General features: G+C 32.2%; 2 protein-coding genes across 2 annotated transcripts; one reads left to right on the top strand and one right to left on the bottom strand.

The window, feature by feature from the left end:
• Positions 1 to 2,488: 2,488 nt before the first annotated feature.
• Positions 2,489 to 3,759, bottom strand: LOC112941472 (F-box protein At3g57590-like). The gene has a single exon (XM_026030969.2). The coding sequence runs from the start codon at positions 3,664 to 3,666 to the stop codon at positions 2,554 to 2,556; it is 1,113 nt and encodes a 370-aa protein (XP_025886754.1). The 5' UTR covers positions 3,667 to 3,759; the 3' UTR covers positions 2,489 to 2,553.
• A 2,625-nt stretch (positions 3,760 to 6,384) lies between these two features.
• LOC101246425 (uncharacterized) lies at positions 6,385 to 12,526 on the top strand. Its single transcript, XM_004238936.5, has 8 exons — positions 6,385 to 6,869; positions 8,500 to 8,624; positions 9,290 to 9,327; positions 10,381 to 10,491; positions 10,595 to 10,674; positions 11,229 to 11,265; positions 11,917 to 11,958; positions 12,050 to 12,526. The coding sequence occupies exons 1-8, from the start codon at positions 6,579 to 6,581 to the stop codon at positions 12,124 to 12,126; spliced, it is 801 nt and encodes a 266-aa protein (XP_004238984.1). The 5' UTR covers positions 6,385 to 6,578; the 3' UTR covers positions 12,127 to 12,526.
• The last annotated feature ends 2,766 nt before the right edge of the window (positions 12,527 to 15,292 follow it).

Genomic DNA, 15,292 nt, shown 5'->3' with positions numbered 1-15,292 from the left:
ATTGGGTTTGAGGCTAGCGGAGTGGGGGAATTGTTTGTGTTTGACTGATAGTTGCTCTTTTCAGCATGTTGATATATGGTGGATGAAAGAGGATGGAATAGCTGATTCTTGGACTAAAGATCGTATTTTGACAAATTCTATTCTGCATCATATCTGTAGCTCGATTTAATACCAATCATATTTTGGGAAGACGGACAAATCTTGATGCAAAGCAGACGACACACAGAGCTACTTTCTTACAACACAAAAGACAAGAAGTTTAGGAAGGTTAAGGTTTACAAAGGTGGCTATGAAGCGACTAAATACATTCCAAGTTTTTTCTCACTCAAGACTCTCATGGGGGAAAGTTTTCAAATCTCAAAAGCTTATCCGAAGGCTGAGATAGTTTTAGATACTTAATTAGTCTTACTTCCTCCAGAATATCACGTTTTGCTTCTACATTTCTAGTATAACTTAGCTTTAAGACCTGACAACTCTTACTGTTTTATGGATGCTTTTTGAGTTTTGGTAGTACAAATCTACATGCATAAGCATACCTCGTCCATTTTATAAAGTCTCGAAAGCTGATGTTGGCCTATCAGTCAGGCCAGCCTTGTTTGGGTTAAACGGTACATGAACTTTTGGGTAACGTTAATTAGTAGTGACGTTCTGATTATGTCCTGAGTTTGAAGTAGTGCTTTTCTTGGACGCTGTGCTTTGATATATAAAGGAAAAGCAGTACGAGAGGTAACTTCTGTAATCTCTACTAGACTCTCGATACTTGTTTGATGCTATGAAATGCTTATCTGAGTTACCTTTGGATTTCTTATCAAAATCTGAATATTTTTCGTTGCCATTATTGTCTTAAAGAAGAAGTAGGACGAGAGGTGATACTTGTTTCTTCCTTTTGGTTGGTGTTCTTTATTCTACTTCTTTTTATCGAATTCAGCTATATTTGTGAAAGGTTAGAAAACTTTAATCATCTTCATATCCTGTTTTTTTGCTGTCTTATATTTTCTTATAATCATGATTTGAATTCTTTTTTTCTCGAGGGTGTATCAGAAACAACCTCTTTATCCCACAACGATAAGGATAAGGTTTACGTATATCATACTCTCCTCGGACCCTACTTGTTGGGATTGCATTGGATATGTTGTTATCCAAGGTTGTTGTTGTCTCTATTTGTCATTTGAATACAGAGATAGTTTAGTGTTTATTACAATCTAGTAATCTTCCAATTAGCAAGTAATTTAAAACTTAAGAAGATAAAGTGATTACAACTATTAAAATGTACAATAAAGTCCTTTTAAATAAAATTAAAATGTTACTTACTCTTTTATATGGAAATCATATTTTGAAAAATATTGCACAACCAATGCCATATTATTTCTGAGTGAGGAAAAAGTTCTCTAAGCTTATGCAAAGCTAATTAGGTCTAGCTAGATAAAAATGTATTTTGGTCCTTATTTTTTTTTATTAAATGAGCAACAAAGTAGAAAATAAAAATCATTAAATTTAAAAACAAAAATCAAAGACCATCCTGAAATAAAAGGGTTTCTACATAACTACATGTATCAAAAATCAAAGCAGATTCGGAATTGTTTTTCATTTCAAGGCATAACTTGTATCAATGCGCTTCATATTCGCCGGGAGTTTTTCTCCCAGAAATATAGTCATCTCTACCTCCTCGCGTCAATTCCACGAGCCTGTTATCCATTCTCATTGAACGACAGCGGGGGAGCAAATCCAACTAGAAAAACTCACATTGGGCTTACGGATAATCAGGCTCGAACTAATGACTTCCACCACGTCAAGATGACACTCTACTGCTGAGTTATATCCCTTTCCCGCCCCATCGAGAAATAGAACTGACTAATCCTGAGTCAAAGGGTCGAGAAACTCAACGCTACTATTCTTGAACAACTTGAAGCCGGACCATCTTTTCGCACTATTACGAATATAAAAATAGTGGTCAAAATTAAATTCAATTGTCAATTGCCTCTATTGAAAATATAATTGACTAACGATTTTTTTCATCAAGCCCAACACTTCAATTTCTCTCCAATTCTTCTTCTTCAAAGCATAGAAGAATATTCAATTTGGCTTGATCCAGTATTTCATCAATACAATTTCACCATTAATAGTATATATCTCTACATACACAATTCTTCATCAAATAACAAAAATTATCTTTTGTTGCTTCTTGATATAATAGCGGAGGAAAGACAATACGTTGATATTCACCCATTCTTCAATTTCAGAATTTTGTAAAATCCTCAAAATCATCTCTCATTTCATAACGAGATAATTTTGAAACTTTCAATTTTACAATCAAATGTTGTCTATCTTTAAATATCCTTCACTATGGATATTTCTATAAATATATTTCTTTATACATCGATATAGAAAGAAATAATAGTTTATAACAGTAGTACTTTTTATATAATCTTTTTAATATTTAAGTTTATGAAAAACAAAATAGGTAAATGAATAAAGATATTATAAATCCATAAAATCTTATTAAATACGCGACAGAACCAAAAAATAATATAATCAAATATATCCTTATGGTAATTAGCTCTCTATATAACTACAAATACCAAAAATATTAACCTTTTCTTCAAACCCCAAAACTTCTATTTCTCTCCAACTATTCTTATTAAAATTATAAAAATACATCCAATTTGGCTTGATCAAGGAGTTCATTAATACGATTTCACCATTCAAAGTGTTACTATAAACGTAATTCTTCAAATAAAACATGTTTTCTTTTGCTATATCTCGACTTAATAGTCGAGGTAAGACAATAGTATGATTCACCCATTCTTCAGTTTCAGAATTTTGTAAAATTCTCAAAATTATCTCTCTCGTTGTTCCTTGTTTAACATCAACCACGGCTAATTTTCCCTTCACTTCTATCAAGTGAATATAATCAAACATGTTATCGACAGAATAATGTCTATGTTTATTCCATAACGAGATAATTTTGAAATTCTCCACTCTTAAATTAACCATTGTCATCTTGAGATATCTTCCTCTATTGTGGTAAGCAAAAAAATAAATAACTCCGTCGATACAAACTCCTTTCGAGGGTGGTGTCACAAATAAATTGGTAAGTATTATTTCTTGCCACGATTCACTTGTTCCTATAGTAAAAATCCAATATCTTGATGATGACAATATATAGTTATGAGGATATGTTATCAATAGAACTTTATGCGTCTTTTTTTCTGGTTCAAAACCTAATATAATATGATACTCATCGATTTCATCGTCAGCAAGATTTTGACACGAAATATATGTTACTTTTCTTGTAGTGGGATTGAAAATAATAGGAGGTAATTGACTTGGATTCCATAAGCAGAACAAACCTTCAATATAGTCAATTTTGTGATAAGGGAAGCCATCCAATTCCTTAATAAGATGAGCGGAGCCTTTCTTATCGATTTTCTCCTCGGGCTCGATTAAATTGGATTCGTCTAAAATCATAAATTTTTGCTTTATGGTGTAAAACTTTTTTCGAGGATATGTCCATGCAAGGACTTTGAATGATACAAGAGAGTTATAGAATTTTGAGACACATTTAAAACGCGTAAAAGACTTGTCAGGAAGACGGGAGAATATTTCATAAATAATATCTTGGGATATTGAAGATTTCGTTTGAGCAATTGTTTTCTCCTTCTCCATGAGACAAAAGGGTTGTTAGAGGTGTAGTAATATTACGGCTACGCATAATAAATATTTTTATAGGTATATTTTGGTTCCTATTTATACAATAAAACCTGGTTTAATTAAAGTAAATAATTTACCTTAATTTCATTCCTTTTCCTTTTAGGATTTCTATTTTTTTAAAAATTTAATTGAAATATCAATATGTGCAAAACTTAAAAATAATATCTCAAACAAGTAAAAATAATGGGAACTTTCACATATAATTATTTAAAAATAGCCTAATTATTCTCTATAGCTATAGTTTGATAATTACCATTCGTAGCTACATGTTGTATGGAGGAGAGAGGCGAGCGAGATTGGGAGAGAGGGGGGGAGGGGGTAGGGGGAAGAGTGGAAGAAAGGTGAATTGTATATGTATATTGGTTAGATAATTGTATATTATACATATGTATTTCTATATATGGCAATAGAGATAGGGAGAGAGAGGAGAGAGACGAGCGAGACTGGGAAAGGGAGGAGAGAGGTGAGCGAGATTGAGGCGAGCGAGAGAGGGCAGAGAGTGGGAGATGAATTGTATATGTATATAATTATACATTACACTTGCATTTGTATATATGATAAGCGAGATAGGGAGAGGGAAAAAAGAGGCGAGCGAAAGAAGGGAGGGCAGAGAGTAAGAGAGAGGTGAATTGCATATGTATATAGGAATAATTGTATATTATACATATGCATTTGTATATTCTGGCGAATTATGCATATGCAAACGTGACTAATTATACAAACTCGAAGTCAGCCACGTATTTAATGTATAATGTTAGTCATAAGTGTAATTATAACAAACTATAGCTATGATGAGTAATTAATATAAGTTTGCTAAACCGCGTAATTTTTCCTAAAAATAATCACCAACCAAAGGATTTAATATGCTGGACAGGCCTGTTCCTCTCGTAAATCTCGGATTCGAACTTAGTTTTTTTGTGAAGCTATTCTTCTAATGGACCCTAGATCATGTGAATGTAAAATAATCAACACTTTCTAGTTTGAACTTAAATCTTTAACAAATGCAGATTTGAATTAATCGAAAGATCTCAAATTTGAGCTTAAATCGTTACCCCATAAATAGGGTTGTATATCGATCGGTTCGATTCGATTTTGAAGTTTATCGGGTTATCTTATTGATTATCGGTTTATAGAGATGCTAAACCGTTATAGATCCATTAAGATATTGGCTTATCAATTATTGGTTTATCGGTTTTTCATCGTTATCAGTTTAACCATTAAGATTTGACACAAAAGAAAAAACATTGAAAATCACTTAGAAACAAGGTGACAAACCAAATAAACCATACACTTAAGTTCACAAGTTACATCTTGGTCAAAAGTAAACACTTTTACATTGTTGAATAACCAAGTGTTTGAGACAATAAAAAAATAAACGGAAAAGGGCCTAAAATACCCTTAAAGTATTGAAAATGGTACAAAATTACCCCCATCCACCTATTGGCTCCAAAATGCCTTTTTCATCCACCTATTGGCTCCAAAATACCCTTGTCATCCATCTCTGGGTTCAAAATTGACCACTTTTTTAATTGTTTTAAAATTTAACTCTTTAAATATTTTTTAAAGTACTTGGCGTTCAACTGTTGATTATAATTTTAATTTATTAATATAATTTATAAATCAATCCACTACCCACTCATTACTAACTAAACCTTACTCAATTAATGATTCAATTATAATATCAAAATCGTCATAAACACGACGAAATTATAGATTCCATAAAATGACATACAAAATTATTCGAGTCCGAATCAAAACCCCAATTAAATTTAGCTTGAGCCGCTTATTTAGCAGGACACTTTCTTTCAAAATTGAATTATAAATTTATGATTAAAGGTAAACAAGTAATACATTCCGAATTAATTCATGCACTTTTTTTTAAATATAATTTTTAAATATTTATGATTTGTTTTAAAACCTTTAATATATTTGAAAAAAAGTTACCTATGAAGTAACATCACATAATTGAGACGTAAGAATAATTAAAATGAACATAATCAGACTTTTACGTTTATCGGTGATTTTTATTTAGCCACTTGAATGTATGATAATTTACTTCTATAATTTTTAAAAACAATCAATTGGCAGTAGCTTGCATTAATAATGTGACGGTTTATTGAGAGGAATTTAATTAGTAATGGGTGGGTAATGGATTGATACATAAATTATACTAATAAGTTAAATTATAACAAATAGCTGAGCACCACATATTTTAAAAAAATATGTAAATAGTTTAAATATAAAACCGTTAAATAAGTGGTCAATTTTGAACCAAAAGGTGGATGACAAGGGTATTTTGAACACAATAGGTGGGTGGAAAGGGCATTTTAGAGCCAATAGGTGATGGAAGATAATTTTGTACCATTTTCAATACTTTAAAGGTATTTTAGGCCTTTTTCGAAAAATAAAATTAGGAAATTAAACTCTAAGTCGAGGACTTTATATACAAAAGGGTATAAATATTATTATTTAATTTACTATCGAGTTATCGATTAACCCATCAATAAAAAACTTCAAACCTTTAAGAACCGATAACCCGATAACAAAAAAATCAAAACCGTTATCAAAACCACTAAACCAATAACCCAATACTATAAATCAATAACTTTTTTATCGATTTGACTTATCGATTTCGATTGGTTTTAAACAGCCCACCCTCAGATGAGCGAATCTAAATTAGTTTGTTCAAATGAGGTCCTGCTTATGCAAATCTAAATTAATCGGATTTCGACTCGACTGACTGGTGAAACAAAGGGCCCATTTTTCTCTTTGTTTTTCCCCAAACACTTGGAAAAAAGAATTCGACAAGATCGAAATAAATCAAACAAATTTTTTCCCCCAAATTCAAGAATCTTTGTTTAGCAACAATGATGGCAGCTAAAGCAAACCCAAATTCCCCTTTTCTTTCATCTTCATCATCAACCCATTACTCTTCTTTCCCTTTTCATCAGGTTTCTAAAAAAAAGGTTTCTTTTTTGGTTGATTTTCAATGTAGAAAGCTTGTTTTTGCTTGTTCTGAGAAACCCATTCCGGATTCTGTGAATTTGGATCCGAGTATCTCGAATTCCGGGTCCGGGTCATCAAAGAATGACAGTGATGGAGCTTCATCTTCTCCTTCCAATGCCATTGATTTCCTCACTTTGTGTCATAGTCTTAAGGTAATGTTTCCATGCATGTGATTTTTCATGAAGGAGAGATTTTTTGTGTGTTTTCAGTTTTACTTTTTGGGTATTGTTACTTTTGTGTGTTGACTTGGTTTGAGGTTTGAGCATTAAAAAGGTCTGCTTGGTGCACTAAGCTCTGGGAGGGACGGGACACACAAGGGTCTATTATATGCAGCTTTAACCTGTATAGATCAAAATATGTTGTTGTCAATGAAAAAATGTTTTTACTATGCTTTTGTAGAATAAAATGAGGGTATGTGATAAAGTTGTGATCTTTTACATATTTGAAAATGTGAGGACATATTGGGAGTTTTGTGTTGAGGTGGGGCATTGTTGGAATTGTCCACGGACAAACTGCCGTAGCAGAGTATGATGCAATGGATGAGAGTGTGGTATGCGATAATGGTGAGTGACTAAGTTCATGAATTTATGGTTCACATTGAAGGGAGAAGTAGAGAGTCTCGAGTTTGTAAGTAAGGACTGAAGTGGAATTGGGGAATTTGCTATTTCGGCTTGTATATATTTGAAGTTTGTAGTTTGATGGATTAAAGGATGTACATATGCCTAGTCAAGGCTTTTCCAGCTAGAAACTAAAATCTAATAGAGAGTTCCTTCTCATTTTTTTTTGATGACCGAGAAATCCTCGAGGGCTTGATGGTGCATGTTTCGAAACTCTATTGGGTTAAGGCCATGCATCTTTACCCTTCATCACTTAATTACCAAACTATTGTCCGTGGCAAAGTTCGAACTTGTCACGTATGCCTAACCTGTACATCACACCCGTACCACTTCACGAAAGCCCCGGAGACAATAATAGATCGTTCCTTTTCTAAATGTTGAGTTTAGACATTGAGCTGAAGCTGTCTTAGTTAAATATGTATCACTAAACATAAGAAAAAAAGGTCACTTTGCATTGTTTCAAATAATGCAGTTAATATAAGTAATCCATTTATTAACTTTCTTGAGCAATAAGGTAGAGTCTGTAACTTGTTGCTCATTTTGGCTTTCTCAAACCTTTAATTCTTTCATGCAAAGGCAGTGTCCTTTCAAAATCGGAATCCACAAACTTCAGCTAGCCAAAAGGACAGTTAGGAAAGACTTATGCAGTTCATGTAATTATCTTGTTCCATCTAAGAAAATATATATTCCCAGCAGTCTTCTCATTCTAAATGCCATCTGATTCTCTAAACATATGTAGGCATTGATGTATATATCCAGACCTCAAGCAAAAAGAGAGACTTCCTTGGTGCAACGTTTAACAAACAATGATATTGAGTTAGCTTTGATGATTTTTCTCTTTGCAAACAAAAGCTTCCTAAGAAAGTAACAAATTGTGCCCCGTTACCCTCGAAATTAGGTTTTACTGATTCAATTTCTTTCTAGGCAATCTGAGTTCCCCTTCACACTCAACGGTTTTGTACTTTCTATAGTTTGGTATTAGGAACAGGACATAGTGCCCTCCATTTCTTAAGCTGACATTTCTTTCTTAATTAACCTCTTTACCGTACAGTGCTATCTTGATGAATTATTAATCTTGTATTCCCTTTTAGCATTTTTTTTCCTGTCTGCGCTCTGTATTTAATTTGGGTAGATGTATCCCCTAATGCCTCTACTTGTTTTGTAGACCACAAAGCGGAAGGGATGGGTAAATCATGCAATAAAAGGTTCTGAATCTATTGCTGATCATATGTATCGTATGTCATTGATGGCTCTGATTGTTGGCGACCTTCCTGGTGTTAACAGGGAAAGGTGACCTTCCTGTGTCTTTTTGCCTTCTCTTGGAATGGCTTCTATTGTTGAGTATTGAGGTTACAATCGTCTTGAACTTATGACGGAATATGTTAATTATCAACTTGTTAATGGTTATAATGCTGCTTTTGATAAATACAGAAAATAGTCTTCAGAAGTTTATTAAGTTTCATATAAAGCATACATAGAGGAAATTTTGGCACTTTATTTGATTTGTGATATAATGCTGAAATTTTATGAGATCTCCAGCATATCTACCCAGGGTGGTAGCATCTAAAATGTATTCACCTTTTACGATGGGGTTTCGTTAGATTTTTTTTTGAGTTGCTTTCTCATCTAGACAAATTGATCTGGGCTGATGTTTGATTAATGTATGAAGGGCCCATGTATGAATGATCAGAGCTCTGCATACTGAACATATGATTTGCTTGGTTGTAGAGCCTGGTTTACATTTGATGAACATTTCTTCAATGTGGTTTGTAGTTCCTATTCAGAAACCTGAAGTTTGTTCATGCAGACATGATCTTGATGCTCTTTCTGTAGTGTTACTTCCTTGACGCTTATGTATCTGTTCACTTCATCCCATAAATTAAAAAATTACGTTAAAATAACCTGACTGTTATCAGATAGTAGGTAATCATAGTGCTTCTCTATTTATGTAACAGGTGTATCAAGATGGCCATTGTTCATGATATTGCAGAAGGTATTACCTCCAAATGTGAACTCATCTTTCTGATATTTCAGTGTTTTTATTTTCAACTTGTAGGCTAAATTATTTGCTGTGACTGCCCTTTTGTATGACTTATTTCAACATAAAATGGTGAAAAAATTGCTACTACAGAAGCATCCCGAAAAAAGAAGGAATGATGAGCAGGCATATAGTGTTTTCAGGGATATGTGGAAAGAGGCAATTACGCACACCAAGCAAACAAAAAAGAACATGAAGAAGAAAGAAAAAATGAAATCATCCAGGGCGTTATGGAGGAGACAAGTAGGAGTGTTTAAAGGGATTTAGAAAGATTTTGTATTCATGAGGAGTAGCCTCGTGTCATCAGTTTCTTATTTGGTGATCGCATGAGGTTCTTGTTTGTATATATGATAGGATGAGTTTTATGGAGAACCATATTTTGGCCTAGATCTCTCTTCTCTTTGGTATATACTTGCATACAGATATTTCTTTGTACATCTGAGGAGTAGCTGTGTATCTGTAGTTTCTTTTTGGTGAATTCATGAGGTGCTTGCTTGTATAGATGATTGGATGACTTTTATAGAGAACCATATTTTGGCATAGATCTTTCATACCTTTTAGTATACTACTTGTATACGGGGATACTGTGAACTAGAAAAATGTACATCTGTTGGCTCATCATTTCCTTTTTTTCTTCTAAATTTGATTGGCTTTGCATTTTGTGGTACCAGTTTACTGTTTGGTTATTAGTTAATCTGCCTTTCTCCTTTGTTCCGATGATCTAAGAAGCATCAAGCTCTAAGATTATAAGTTTATCTAAGTAAAGAAAATGCTGTTAATAGCGCAGTTACTAAACCACTTGCTTATATTACCAATCTTCTTATATCCATAGTATTTTCTGCTGTAAAAATTATGATTACCGCCTTCATCAGTTTCACTTCGGTGTTCTCTTCTTCTGCATGTTCATTCCGTCTTCTTTTTCCTTAGGTTGGACTGGGACTGAGATTTTCACCTTATTTTCTATAAGTTTGAGGTTTTGCATTTGATAGTATTTTTGAACTTCTGTAGCAATTGTCGGAGATATAACTCCATCTGATGGTGTACCCAAGGCTGAAAAAAGCAGACTTGAGCAAGCTGCTTTGACTGAAATGTGCAAAGTTCTTGGTGGAGGGATGAGAGGTATTAGTTTATTTTTCATATCATACCTTATTTTTCTCTCAGAAGCAGTCAAAAACTCTAGTGAAGTGACAATGTAATATGACGTTTCTTATAATCTTTACAGCTGAAGAGATTAAAGAACTATGGCAAGAGTATGAAAACAATGCTTCATTGGAAGCCAATCTCGTAAAAGATTTTGACAAGGTATGAATTACTAACTTCCTTGTAATATTTAGTAAAATTACGAGAAGCTTCACATCTTGAGTGTATTACTTCTTTTCCTGGTCTAATTTTGTCAGTTCATAGTTCATTTTGGAACTTTGAGCGATTTGTTAATTTGTTGCTCCACTAGCTTTTCTCAATTACTGGTTCTTTCATCCCTGTCTTCTTTAAAATTACTGCATATACTCCGATTGGAAACAGCTGGAGACACTGCAACTATGCTCGTAATAATTGTCTTGCTTATTTGAATCTGGAAAAAGATGGTATTGTTCCTTTAGACTTTAGTTTTGTAACCTTCTCGTGTCGCTATTACTAGCTTTAAGAGATTGGTGAATGTGCTTATCTTGGTTTCAAATTCCACTATAAATCCCGTTCTTGCATCTTTACCTGTAGTGATGATAAATTACATTTACTCACCGCTTCTATGCTGTCACCCCTCCTAATTTAATGAGTACCACATGGGCTCTTATCACTCTACTAGGTCCTTAAATCATACAACATCTAATAGATATCACTTTTTTTCCGATCTTCTCCAGGTTGAAATGATTCTGCAGGCATTGGAATATGAATCAGGTGAATAACTATTGTCCAAAAATATTTACTGAATATATTTTTCTAGTTTGTGCCTCTCACTACTTTGAAAGGTGATTTTAGTGTCAAAGGTAGAACTAGTGCAGTAAACTAATTTTCTGAAGTTCTATCTTAAATCTGTTCTATGTCTGGTGACTCTGGACCATAGCTAGTCATCATCTGGTATAAAATGTTCTTGGAGCTCATTAATCAGTCTGAGTGCCACTTTTTTTTTTGCACCTCTTGAGAGTTAGAATACTCACATAGAGTGCCAGCTGAAAGCGCTTAGTTTGTCTGAAGTTTTGTTATGATATTTTGAGGTATCTGTGTGTCACTAGTTGGTGTATGGTGCTAACTTCCTGAGGCAAAGTTCTCTGCCTATGCAGTTAGTTGTAAGGTTGCTCTTCGTGGACTAAGATCAGGAAGCAAAGAGTATCTTATATAATCTTATCTATTATGCCTCTGTGAATTTGGTCTAGTGAGAAAGGGTAGGAGGGAGAGCTTATTATTCGCTGAGTTTCCAATCTGTCCCACTTAGCCATGTGATTTCTCGGTTACATATATTTGTATCTATCATCCTATGAACTCAAATTTATAAATGGGTTGAATACTATGTTCTCTCTGTAACTTCCGTTGGTACTTTGTTTTTGACAGAACATGGAAAGGTGCTGGATGAGTTTTTCCTTTCAACTGCAGGTCATTGATCCTTTTAATTTCCATGCTCTTTTTTCAGTCTTGCTCATTACGAGTCATATGTCGATGATCTGTGTAATATCTACACATGCAGGAAAGTTTCAAACAGAAATAGGGAAAAGCTGGGCAGCTGAAATCCATTTGAGGAGAAACTCCAGATTGGGAAACTGACTCAAAACTGATCCCTCTTTGATATTTTGCATTTATACCATCTTAGTGCCTTCCTTCAAATAGCATGGAATGAGAGACAGAAGAGCGACAGCATATTGTGTTAACGTTATCAGAGTAACAATGCACTTAACTTTTTGTTCGATTAGCTGAATGCTCGAAGTAAAATTCAGGTAGGAGAGATGTACTCTAGGGAGATATACTCTCCATGCTACGTGCACCAAGTACAAGTAAGTTCTTTTTTGGTAGTCTTGACATGATTGACATATTCACATTGTTTTCTAAAAATTCAGCAGCTTTTGACATGATGCATTCTACTGTATTGTGTAGAGTCATGTGTACTCATTTGTGACTTCAAAGTTGGAGAGAAAAAGTTGAAAATGGGAAAATACTTTGAAGAATATATGATGCTTGAAAAGTGTCGTTTGGTTGGTGAACAAGTTATTCCAGAGTTATAATTACGGAGATTGTGAATCTCAGTATAACTTGTCACCAACCAAACGACTCTAGTTGTTATTACACTCCCAATCCCCCATACAGAAAATGTTGAAACATGGTGAGGCAAATATGAGCTTGGGATAGAGAAATTGTTGAGTGTTTGTGCATTTATGGATCCAATTTTTTTATTAGCCCAGCCCAATATAGAATTTGAAAGAAGGAAAAATTATCTGAATCAGCGATCTCGATCCACATGTTATATCGATATATCTAACAATTAAATTTTGCTATATTTAAGCCCTAATCGCGCTACTTAATTATGAAATATTCCCATTGAAGAACAATAGAACAATAGTGTATTATTAGGCCTTGAAGTATTACATCATTTCAAAATTATGTAACTAAAAATTTGCAAATGTAAGCAAAGATATGGACAACATTAATTTATTTGGACTTTTTGAATTTTTGAACAAATAAAAAGTCAAGATAAATAATTATACTTTGGAAATCAACTTTAATTCTCGATGACTCTCAAAGTGGGACCATAAACCAAATTTTCAGATTATTTTATTACTATAACTTAAAAAGTTCTAGAATATAGAAAAATCATCACATTTGTTTATTTATCATATCCAAATTAATGTTCAATCTATTTTATATTATATGTCTTCCAAAAATATACTAATACAAAAGTTGACATTGTGTACATGTCATAACATACGTGTGGGTATACATACTTTTTATAAAAATAACTCAATTGTCTATGTCAACGACGTATCTGATTATCAGTTCGATAATTTTTATCATAATTTAATATAAAATCAAATTATACATATATTCTTAAAGTCAAATAAACATTTTTTTTATATTTAAATTCTAAATTTTAAATTCGTCGTTCCGTCATATACCAAAAATATTTTATTTATGGGAATAAAAGATAACAAAGAAAGTGGAGAATAAATATAGTCCTTACAAAGTGCATAAAAAGGAAGTGGGCAAAACGTACGATTGTCTCTGCATGTAATTAGACCCATCTTTTGTTCCACCAACCCAACCACTAACAAAAATACATGATCTCCATACCTTTTGAAAATTTGTGGCTACGTTTCGGAATAACGATATCACGTGTTAAGTAATTTAACTTTTACGTGAATATTTCAATATTAGTATAGAGTTTGAATCGAAATTATTGAGTTAAAATGATCCTAAGTGTATAAATGTTGGACTATTTTAGTCCTTCATATATATCACGAAGCGAAAACGATTTTTAATCTATATGGAAAATAACCATTTTAGCTCTTCATATATACGACGTATCTTGTATTCTATTTTTTTTTGAGCTGATAGTCTATCTTAAACAATTTCTTCAACGATGCAAGCAAGTAAAAAAAAGAAGTTAAATTTAACCAGCAAGTCAAGTGAGTCGCATTACTCCATTATTATAGACGTACAACGACAATAATTACAAGAAGAAAAGGATAGTTTTTCTTTCCCTCGCGTAAATCTCTTACGACGTTACTTTTAAGGTTTGGAACTAAGCAAAAGGTGTTTATAAAAGTTTAAACATTATGAAAATGACATGTTCAGCTTAATCAAGGTATGATTAAAATACTAATTAGGATTGTACTTTGTGCATATAAAAGTTGGACTTTGACCGTCATGCACGTGCACAACCACATATAGAACAAAAATGATTTATTTTTTTATATATATAAATAAATAAACACAAGTTGTAATAAGTTTAATTTTAATTTTACAATAAATTATATTATTAGTGTCATTGTTACTATGGATTCAATTATTTACTAATTAGATTTTGAGAAATCCCATGAGGATTTGTCATTTAGGAAAATGGAATAAAAAACACCTAGATGCTAACAAAAACTAAAATTTAAATAACGCGTTTATATATAAATTTTTTATATAAAAAGTTGATTTTTGATAAATAATAAAGAAAAAATCCAGTCAAAGTCAAATTAATTATTAAATAGAATAATTCAATATCAACCAACTAGAGAATTTATATTTTGCTTTTTTTAAAGAAGGTCCACTTATTGGTTCAAATTTTTATTTTCTCATATTTTAACCAAAAAAAAATAATTAATACTTTTGCATTTTTCTATCCTTTATAATTATTTTGTTCCAAGAGTTTTCAAATATTTTCCTTTTGGCTTAATACACCGAAAATCTTTCAAATTTGCTAGCAGATTTAAATTAAATATTTGAATTAATTATAATTTATTTTAATTGAATATATATATATATATGATAAAGCGTTTTTATCATAAATTTTCAATTCAAAATCTGAAAAAAATTAGTACATATGATCTCAAATGTTTTACACATCGATAAGATTTACGATAATATATATGAGTTTTTTTTTTTTTTTTGCAATCTATATATTTATTTTACTTCATTTTAGTGGACACTATTAAATGATTTTTTCATTCTTCTTTTTCAATTACAACTAACATTTGACTGTCAATTACTAAATTTTACAAAGCAGTCTTAAAAATGTAAGCATACATGATTATATTTAATTAGTAATCATCTTAATTGTAACCACATAATAGTTTATCGAATCAACATATAATAATTGATGTGGGCTCATACTGATTAATTAAAGCAAATTTTTTTTTGACAAATTAGTGTGATTATTAATATTATTCTTCAATAATATGAAAATAATAAAATCTAATAATCGTAATCGTTATCTAATTATAAAAAACAA

The sequence above is a fragment of the Solanum lycopersicum genome, chromosome 5 (genome assembly GCF_036512215.1).
Source record: "Solanum lycopersicum chromosome 5, SLM_r2.1".
In the NCBI taxonomy this organism is placed as follows: domain Eukaryota; kingdom Viridiplantae; phylum Streptophyta; class Magnoliopsida; order Solanales; family Solanaceae; genus Solanum; species Solanum lycopersicum.
Note: the sequence above shows the minus strand (reverse complement) of the source record. Positions and strands in the feature narration are given on the sequence as shown.